The 10978-nt window shown below is 39.3% G+C and overlaps 1 protein-coding gene across 1 annotated transcript in view; it reads left to right on the top strand.

The window, feature by feature from the left end:
• Positions 1-10299, top strand: part of FAM3C (family with sequence similarity 3 member C) — a 51081-nt gene extending 40782 nt beyond the window's left edge. Inside the window, exons 7-10 of the mRNA XM_019509264.1 lie at positions 3165-3215; positions 3845-3929; positions 7431-7557; positions 8652-10299. Of these exons, the coding sequence (XP_019364809.1) occupies positions 3165-3215; positions 3845-3929; positions 7431-7557; positions 8652-8741 (353 nt within the window). The 3' untranslated portion in view covers positions 8742-10299. The remainder of the gene's footprint in view (positions 1-3164; positions 3216-3844; positions 3930-7430; positions 7558-8651) is intronic.
• The last annotated feature ends 679 nt before the right edge of the window (positions 10300-10978 follow it).

The following is a 10978-nucleotide window of genomic DNA, read 5'->3' as shown; positions in this document are numbered from 1 at the left end:
GGGGGGGGGGGGGGGGGGGGTTGGTTTTTTTAATTCTCTTCATGGTTATAAAGGCAGTAAACATGAAACATTCTTTCATCTCTTTACACTGCTAGATTTGTCTTTCTGCTTATGTAAGAAGCACTCGCTTTGAAAGTTTCATAATATCTGTTCATATATACATATTAATTTTGTTAATAATACCAAGATAGAGAAATGCTGACATTTAAAACATTTCAGTAATTGTTCTGAGGAGAAACACCCAGCTAATATGCTTTCACTCCCCTCTTAAATTGCCCTGAGCTGCTCAGAGCCCAAGCTCTTCAGCTGACTCCTGCCTGCCAGACCTTTCAGCTCATCTCTGCCAATTTCAGCAATGCAATTATGCAGTTAAAATGCACAAATCTACATCTAACAAAAAACAATTTTGAAAACAGCATAAAGTTCTGAGTAGCAAGTAAAGACTCGGTGCTGGTACTGTTTGTATCGTTAACATTCATGTCAAATTCATTCAAATCCTCAATGTTTTAATTCAATTGGCCATGGAATTTTTCAGGCAGCAGCATTAAGGTATCACTTGTCATGTAGCATACATGGTTTTAGCCATAGTGGTATGGACCTTTCGTCACTAGCAGAGACCTAGTAGTAAAAGCTTATTGTTGTTTTAAGTAAGCAAATACAAGGATGAGGTTTCTCAAAGGAACTGTAGTTCAGGGTTTTCTTTCTTAACATTTCACCATAAAAATTTAAATATCCATATTTATTCTGCTACTACTGCTATGGTAGCTTAGTCACTAAAATGACAATGCCCCTGTGCAGCTGTTTTGTCTGTTTGATGCATTTTAATATAGTAGCCGTGGGCACATCCACACATGCAAGCATGTGTGCTTGCAGCAGCTTAAATAGAAGTGGTGCAAATTTGAGCTGGGGCTTTTTGCCTCAGCACGCATGCCCAGATGTGCACTTTACTGTGGTGCAAGTTGTGCCACTTGGGGCAAAATAACCCTGCTTGGCTCCTTCTGCATATGCAGCCAGAGAGACCTAGAGCTTGGGGCCAGCACCTATGCTGGCCCCAGTAATATACAAAGCTGCCCTGTCCTGGTCCAATCAGTACAAAAAGCTGCCCTGGCAAAGTAGCTTAGTGCTCTCGGGAGCTTCTGGGGCCTGGCCAGTTGGTACCTGGGGACACTACTCCTTGTGCCAGCTGGACTGCTGAAGCAGCCCTGAGTTCCCTGCACCCTCTACCCGCTGCAGGGGTCTGACAGTGGGGGGTTGCTGCCTGGCTATGACCTCCTGCCAGCTCTGACAGCATGTGGTCCCAAGGCTGCATACCTGCCAGACCTGGATGGGGACTACACAGCCAGTAGAGGTATCTGCCCCTCTGGGCCAGCTGCCAGCGGGCTGTGGCTGCAGAGTTGGCCTTTGTGCGGCACTACTGCCATGTGTGCCCCTGCCTGCTTTCAACTGGAAGATGTTCTCACTATGGTGGCCTGCTTTGAACTACCCTCCATCCCCCACTTGCATGGCCCATGTACCCCACCCCCACTTGCTCTCCCAGCACCCCAGTTTGCTGCCCCACCCATCCCCATCCCCTGCCGGTTCCTGCAGCGCCCCCCATGACTGCCCCACCTGGCCCTATCTCCTGCTTGCACCCCCAGGACCCCTGATGGCTGCCCTACCCAGCCCCAGCCTCCCGGCACCCAAAAAACAAAACAAAAAGCCCCACACTCACCGGCAGTAGTAGCAACTGTCGGAGTCACTGGGATCTCCTGGCAGTGACACCCCCCCTCCCCCGCCCCCCAACAGCACGGGCCAGTGGGGACTGGCCCTGGGTGCCTGGCACCCACACTGCCACTGCCCCATCACACAGGTGTGGCCTAGGTCAGCAGGGCACCATGTGGCTCAGCGCCACTGGGACCACTGTAGCTGTCACCCAGGACCCAGCACCACTCAGCTCAAGTGTTCCTAGCTGCCTGACAGCATGCGGAGCTGCATGGCACCTTGCCGACCCAGGCTATACCCATGCAATGGGGCAGTGGCAGTGCAGGTGCCAGGTGGCCAGGGTGGTCCCCGCTGCCCCACGCTGTGTGGGGGCTTTGCCAGGAGGCTCTAGTGACCCCAATGGCTGCTGCTACTGCTGGTGAATGTGGGGCTTCCTTTTTATTTATTTTTAATTGCTGAGATGCTGGGGCCAGGTGGGGCAGCAGTGGGGGTGCTGCAGGAGCCTGCAGGCAACAGGGCCAGGCGAAGCAGTGATTGGGGGGGGTTTGGGGGGCAGACAGGGGATGGGGCCAGGCAAGGCAGCGATCTGGGTGGCTTTGGGAGTGGGTGGGAGCTGGGGCACAGGCAGTCAATATGCTTCAGCAATGGGGCGAGGGCCAGCCATAGAGATGCTCTGGCTAGCTACCAGAGCGTCTCTGTGGAGGACCCAAGCCTCTGGTTGCATCAGGGCACGGTCCTGGATCATGTCCTGCCCAGCATTTTTTGACCCCTGGTCCAAGGGTCTAATTTTGCCCCTGTACTGCAAATTTGCAGCTCAGGGAACACTTTTTTTTGTTCCCGCATGTGCCTCTTGCAGTATCTCAAAGGGCTTTGAGATGCTGCAAGAAGCATGTGCGCACGTATCTGGATGTGACTCATAAGAGAGAGAAACAGTCTTTGTGTAAGAAAACATAACAGTTGATTGTCTTTTGTAGCACTTCTTGAGACTGTCCAAACTCTTAACGTCACCTAGTATGTTAAGTATATTGTTTATGAAAAGAACATTGATATAATGTTTGGGATAATTTGTCAGTATGGTCTTATTTGTGAGTTCATTGAATCTTTGCCAGAGTCCTGTTGATTTGAATACAAAACACTTTGGCTAATTCATCATTTACTAAAGCATAGTCATTTCCATATATACACAAATACTAAATCACAGTGGAATATGCTCCTTAACTTAAAATGTGCTAGGGTCCCCCCCACCCCCCGGTTGTTTTTTTATGATTCACTCTGAAGGATGAGATTGGTGGTCTATTGCAAAAATAGATGCATACGTGGATTTTCAGGGAATCAAGCAAGGGGGAAATAGCACTGCATTTATGCTCGTAAATTAACTTGCATGCCTAATAAGTGAAATAGAATCTGGCCTTAAGTTTATTTGTATCCAAATGTATGTATATCCAAAAGTGTTTTTTTTCTAGGAAAAACAGGAGAAGCATTGAACACCAAATATTTTGACATGTGGGGAGGAGGTAAGTGTCATGAAGTATTTCCTATGGAGAGAGAACTTATATGGCAAAAATAGCCTCTGATTTGTTGTCTAAATAGACCATCAGTCTGTCAATTCATGTATACCATCATAATCATGAGGAGAGGACAGTTGAAAGGAAACACAAAAATCTTTTGTTATCTACATACAATGCATACAAAAGCATTTGCTCTCCTGACCAACTGTCATACTCAATATGCTCTAACAGTAAGCTCTAAAAATCTACATGTGCCAAAATGGCACACTGAGTATGCTGGTAAGAGTTAAACTTATTTTCTAGATGATTAACATGGTTCTTGTATTACATAATTTTGGCTTATTTTCCCCTTGTGTTCATTTGGTACTGAGATTGCTTTCTCAACCTGAGCAACAGCATCTTTACCCTGTAGAATTTAAATGGAAAATCGGTCATTATATTATTAGAATGAATAGATGAACCTGCAGCTATACTATTAAAGAGTAGCCAGTCAACTTAGTCACCTCTTTGTTTTTTCTGCTTAATTTGTTAATATTCTTATGAAGAATACCTCAAATTTAGTTACCATTGTGGATTTCTTAATAAGGTGTAGTTACGTATTATGAAGTAATTTTGTGTGTTCTGTTTCTCTTCAGATGTGGCACCATTTATTGAATTCCTAAAGTCCATTCAAGATGGAACTATAGTATTAATGGGAACCTATGATGATGGTGCAACCAAGTATGTATGAGCCAAATGTACATACAGTATATTTTTAAATACTGTATGTACAACCCCTCCTTTCTCTCCCCCCTGCATTCTTCATAAAACACATTTGTAGAAATGTCCTGTTTCCAGGTAAATGGCACTGAAACTATCCTTTTTTTATGAGAACATTTCATCATACGATGATCTTGGATGTCAGTCATACTCCATACGGTTACAAGTTGTGCAGGAAAAATAAATCAGATTTATGTATCTGCATATACATGTATTTGCATATGGAGATACTATGATGCATATATTTTTGTGACCGCTCAGGTATAAAGGAATGATAAATTAGGTAACAAAGGATTTTATTCCCCAGTTAATATGTTCTATACATTACTGTAGCATTGAAACGACTAAATATCTCACCTGGTCATCTTCTGTAATTGTGGCAATAGATCATACTTTTTTTTATTTTCCTAGTACAGAAACTGCTCACATGAAATCAAAGTGGTGAGGTCTGTTGTCTATTCATTTGTTGAATGTGTAGGTTTACATACATAAAAAAAAATGGATCTTGGGTCTCAACTTTCTGAAAATTGGGTTTTAAATCAATGCAGGAAAATAATTTTAGAGAGAAGATGACCATCATGCCTTAGTTGATTCCCTTTCTCACAAATATTATACTTTGTTCCTGTATATGAATGAGATGGTAGCACTTGCAGTATTTCAGTAAGGTACAATAGAGTATGTTTAGTATGCCATGCAGACAAGGAGATGATGTCAGACAAGTTGCCAGAACACCAGAGGTTTCACCAACAGCCAGATTTAATGCATGCTATTCCTTATTGCTGTTAGGGTATAGTGTATCTATTGTTTTAATATTTAAAACTAAATACACCTCCTCCCTGGCTCTATAAATCCTGTATTTGGCCACATTCATAATTTATAGGGGTGTGCGAAATGGACTGTATTCAATTCAGATTTGTCCTGAATTGGGGACAGTGATTCAATTTGTTGATTTGGATCACTGTCCCAATTTGATTCGGCCGAATCTGAAGATTCGATGCTGATTTGGAAAATCAGTGATTTGGCCATAGACACAGTTTAAATGGGTTTTTTCTACATACCTCAAGGTACCAGGCACAGCTCATGAACGCTGCTTTGCTGGGGTGGATGAAGTGTCCCCCAGGAGCGCGGGGGGCTCCCCCGCAAGCTTGGCGGCGGACTCAGAACTGAAACAGAAGTACTTCCAATCCACTTCCAGGCCTGCTGCTGAGCGTGTGGGGGACTCCCCTGTGCCCTCCCAGCTCAGCATACCAGTATTTCAGATGAGGTCTCACTAGTGCCTTGAACAATGATATTAATACATTCCTCTCGCTACTGGAAATACCTCACCTGATGTGATAAAGGAGTAGCATTTTGCCCTTTTCACTGCCACCGTAATAGTGGTTCATAGTCATTTTGTGATATATTTAAGTGAACTAATTTTTCTCCTCCTATTTAGGCCAACCAAGGAGAACAATTTTCCAACAATTTAATTGGTCTAATAAAAGATATCACATTTACCCGAAGAACCTTGTCTGCCTATGTCCTTAGGCCAAGATGGCTACAACCAACATCCCCAAATATTGTGTGGCTCTCTTGCAAGGATCTCACAGCATCCCAAAATGCCTCAGAACCCTGGTTGACAAGCACTGGTCTAGAAAAATGGAGGTTGAGAGGAGATATGATTGCTCACTTTGAGAGTAGACTAGCAGGAGGCATAAAATCTATTTAAGCTATTTAATCTGTTTTTTCCCAGCATTGGCACAAAACAATTGTGTATGAATGAGCTAGAAATTAAGAGAAGGTTTCTAATCGGAGTAGTGAGGTTCTTCCAGGAGGCATCCTCAACATCTAAACTAGTTATTAACATGAAATTTGACTACAGTAGAGAGAGGAATGACAAGTTTGCCTGGTATAGTAGGAGTCATGGTGACCCAGAAGATCTGTTCCAGCCCTGTTCTTACAATTTTTAACTATGAAAATACTTTCTTGGGGAAGGAAGAAATAAGTGAAAAGGCTATGAGCAGCTTTTCCCTATGGTTAGAAGTATACTTAATCATTTCTAACATTTTTCCTTAACTTTTTTAAAGTTCTCCTGACCCATCCTTCTTCTCTGTCCAGACCTCACTAGTTATTTCTTCAGTTGCAGATTATAGCACAAAAGCCACTTGCAGTGGTGAAGCCCACACATGTAATACTGGACAATTTCCACATTAGTTTGTGGAAGTACAAGTGTACAGGTGACTGCATTTTCTCAGATTGCTGTTCCTAGGAGAAAAGTGGCTTTTCCCACACTTCTACCGTTAAGTCTCCCCACCCCACCTTTCATTGGCCTGTTACCTGTTTTCTTTGCTCTTATTACATCCATTCATGATATTTAACAGAATATATGCAACAATTTCTTTTGTTTCAGCAATTGTATCCCAACAGCGTATTCTCAAGTGCTGGTGCATAGGTGCGAGACCAGCATAAAAATGCAGCAGGCCATCAGAAATATGGATCAGTCTCTGTCAACAGCCTTGTTCTAATGCTCATTTTAGGAATGTGATTAACATAAACTTTCTTTGCACTACATCTTGGCAGTCAAAACTGGCTCATCTTGTCAGTAAAGCAGTGTTGGTAGGATGCAGCCACCTAAACATTCTATGCAGTCCTGGACCAATAGTCCACAAAATATCAATACTTGTATTTATGGTCTAGGTTAATATGTACTTTCTAGAGTTCATACCATCTGATTGTACCACATACTCTTAGTTTATAACAGCCCAAAGCTTTGTAAAGTGCCTGGAAACTAAAATTGGGATAAGGACTTTTACTGATCAAAACTTGCAGGAGGAAATACAGAAGACTTGCTTCATAAGTTATAGAAGAAAGCTTGTCTCTTATGCCATTTGTCTATTTTAATTAGCCTATCCAGAGTTATAATCGCAGCAAGGGATAGTATCGTTAATGATGCTGTGTGTTGTCTTTTATTTAAGATCAAACTAAATGGTCAGAGACCCCTCGCATATAATTGCTTATACCATTAAAAATGTAATAAGTATAAAACTTACAGAAAAACATAACACTTTACCTGTTTTTCTTATAATTTGTATTTCACCAGATGCATTTTAGAGTGATGGGTACTCTTCCAAAAATCTTTTTATATAGATACAGGCTGAGCAGGTGCTCAGATCCTGATATAGTTGTCCCCAAATCCTACAAAATGTTATGTGTATGCTTACTTCAGAGCACAGAAATCATTCTTTTGAACTTGGGTAACTGCTGACAGGGTAAGGTTCTTAGATTTTGATAGTATATTTTGTACACTTGTACTCTACATAGTCACGTTCAATAAGTGAGAGAGACGTACTCGATTCTAATTTTAGAACTCACCCAAATACCACCTAATTGAAAACTGTATTTGACTGAAATAAAAACTAATTGGTGAATTGATTAATAAAGTAAATATTTGCATATTTAACACAGTTTTATGTTTTGTTCAAGGCTTAATGAAGAGGCACGGAAACTTATCGCTGAATTGGGAAGCACGTCCATTAACAACCTTGGTTTTAGAGACAACTGGGTCTTTTGTGGTGGAAAAGGAATTAAGACTAAAAGTCCATTTGAACAGGTTTGTTGCTAACAACTTTTCAGAGTTTAAGTCATTTTACACTAGCAAGGGATTAGTCTACTTAGAAGTACCACTTACTGGTTCATGTTTTGAACAGACAATAGTGTATTCTTTTACTTTATTAATTAGCATGTAAAGTTTCATAAAGTATTTGACTTGTTTCCTCCTTTTAAATATACAAAAGTCTGCTTCAGTATGCACTTAAAAAAAATTATTTGGAGATCTATACTTAAATGGATGAATTAAGGACAGAGATAGACTTATAACTGCATCATTTTGAAGGGGGTGGAAAATACTACCACTCAGGACCATACAAAAGCCAATTTGGTGCAGTTGTTTCATTTGCCCTCTCCATTCCTCCACTAAGTGACACACAACTGCTGCTTAGTTGACTGCTTTTCATTTAGGGGTAATTGCCCTGATTTAACTTTCACTTTAACTTTCATGGACAAAACTGTCAAACTGGACTCAGCTGAACTGAAGAAATTCTACCCCCTTTCCATCTGCTTTTAGTACAGTTGTTTCATCTGCCTGTGCCTTAAAACTCTAATGCAGCTTGGCTTTTCTCTTTATAAAAGCATAATGTGTTAGACCAAAATTCATGTGCCTGAAGTTCATGGTTTAAATAAGTAATCTAATATTCCAAAGTGTTAAGCACAAAATGTTTCTAAAACACTTCTGAAAATCCAGCTACTTATTTCAGTGCTTTGTGTTCCTAAATTGATAGTGTCCAGTTGTACTTTAAATTTACCGTTGTTGCCTTATATTCTAACATGGTGGTTTTAGTACTGTTTTTTTAATTAGTGCTCATGATAAACCTGAGATTTTTATATAGAGGAGTACAAGTGAACTCTTTATTTTATAGGCAAAAATAAACCTGAAATCATTCTGCCACTCCTGGCGATTCACAGAGATAGTTGTATTTGATACCACACATGAAAGAAAAAAAACATTGTGCTGATTTGGTTTTTTTCCTGAATCCTCAAGTTTCAAGTTGGAAATCACCTACTATTTGTTTCTTTACAGTAGCTTTTAAGTAAAAGTAGCAGGACAAATTATTTTTATCTTAACAATAGGTTCTTTTCTATTTGTAGCATATAAAGAACAACAAGGACACAAACAAATATGAAGGTTGGCCAGAAGTTGTTGAGATGGAAGGCTGCATCCCTCAGAAGCAAGACTAAAACAAAAAGATATAAAAGAGACAATGTGGAAGAAAATGCACTTTCTGTTATTCTTAGGGAGAGGGATCTGAAGGAGAATACTGTGTAATGTAAATATTTTTAAAGCATGCATCCATCTTATGAGTGTGCGCATGAGCATTGACATTTTGAATATCGGGATTATTTATTGCTGACAGAGAGAAGTCTTTTTGTAAATAAATCCAGAATAAATAAGACAGTGAATAGTTTCTAAACAGTTTTCCTAAGAGCACAGCATTTAATTTGCTGATAGTAAATAATAACTTTTAGATCTACTGGCTAAGCAGTTGGGTATTCCCAGTAATAAACAGATTGGAAAGGATGCTGTACTGTCCTCTAACAGTGTAAATGTTACCTGTGAGTTACATAACCTTTGTGGAAAATGTAGATTTTAGTGTGAAATTAATAAAGAGCTTTAATTTTTTATCCTCTGCCTTTTTGATGGCAGTATCACTTTCTTTTTAAAGATAAATTCGGTTACTCTAGTACTATGTGCTCTAGAACTTTGTTTTCTGACTTCCCAGCCCAAAACTAATAATCAGCAAGAGCAAAATACTTGATATCAAAATGTACATCAGCTGTGAGAAGCACAATTAAGTTCTTTTTATTATGAAAAAGCAAAAGTAAATATATAAATGCTTGTACATGGTATTTAAAAACTGCTTGGAAGGATTTGTGTTTAACAAGGAAGTAGTGTTTACTGTGTAGAAGCTACTTGGCTTGATAATGTCTTGGCACTGTTAAGCCACTCAGTACTAGGACTAAATTGTTCAGTTTTTATTACAACTTTTTGTACCTGCTGCCTGACTATCAATTCTACCAAGAGCTACTCAGCAATACTAATTAGAAAAATGATAGAACTGCATCATGAAATGCCTTCCTGTTTAAGTTCTAATAGGAAGTAAATTTCCCAGTGCATAACGCACGTTAGATAGTAGGCTGGCACCTGATGAGAATTAAGTAATATATTCAGTTTTGCATAGTTTCACTACCTGTACTACTTCTAATGTGAACTGAAACGATCACTGGTTAGAATGGGATGCTGCAAAATGCATCACATTTTAAGATATTAATCTTATTAATCTTATGGTACTCAATATAGACTAATAATGCTTTCTTCAACCCCTTTAAAAAACTGGACCAAGTCAAAGTGGCCTTATTCCCTAGCTCATAGTAGAATAAACAACACCAAACATTTTCATAGAAAGTCATTTTTTTTTTAAATTGCTTTTGGTTTTTAGTTAGCAAGCTTTGAATGTTTTCTGAAAATGAAGTGAGCACAGGGAAACTGACAATGCAGGTGATCGCTGTGTAGAGACTAACAATTTTGTGTAATCTCTTGGAATTTGTTGCAAACACAATTCTGATAAAACTGTTCAATCCCTTTGATACCATGAGAGAGAGATTTACAGGAACTGCAAGTGAATTGAAACAAATACTGCTCAAATGCTATATAATCAGCGACTTCTAAGACAAACCTAAAATTATGCGCACTAAAAACTTACAGCAATATTGGGAATGAGTACTTTATTATATAGCTCAAAATAAATATCCACCTCTGATACAGGAATGAGGACAACTGGAATTTGAGTTGTTTTGTATGCCTAATTAGCCTATTGTGCATTTTTTTTCTCACACATTCAATGTAGAACAGCAATAAATGCACCTTATACAGTTAAACCATTTATTTGTAAAACATCATGCAGATTTTTTGTTCTTATTTAGGAGAAATTGCATCACATATCAATATCATGTATATTTTTTCATCAAATAAAGTGAAAATCCCCTCTGTTCTATAAACTGGAAGCTAACTTTTTATTTCACATTGTAAGGTTATCTAAGGAAAGTAACTGTATAGACGACAGAATTTCCAGGAAATAAGATTTCTGTATTGTCAGTATTCCATGATTCATTATATTAATCTTTACGATAATATTTGGAACAATATAGAAGATACATGGTACTTGAGATGGGACATAAAAATAATTCCTTAAGTCTTCATTATTAGTCTTCCTAGTCTGTTGTCTTAAATAGCATCTGTTTTGATCTCTGAATTTGTTTGGTCGCTCACTAAAAATGGCAGGCATTTCATTTTCAGAATTATTCTAAAATATTAAATACTTAGCATTGCTATCCCCTTGTTAAATTAATCAATCTGATCACAGTTGGTTGGGTTTTTTTTTTTTTTGAAGACTGAGGCGGCAATAGAATACTTTAAC

This window comes from Gavialis gangeticus, unplaced genomic scaffold, assembly GCF_001723915.1.
Source record: "Gavialis gangeticus isolate Ggan-Ray unplaced genomic scaffold, GavGan_comp1, whole genome shotgun sequence".
In the NCBI taxonomy this organism is placed as follows: domain Eukaryota; kingdom Metazoa; phylum Chordata; order Crocodylia; family Gavialidae; genus Gavialis; species Gavialis gangeticus.
Note: the sequence above shows the minus strand (reverse complement) of the source record. Positions and strands in the feature narration are given on the sequence as shown.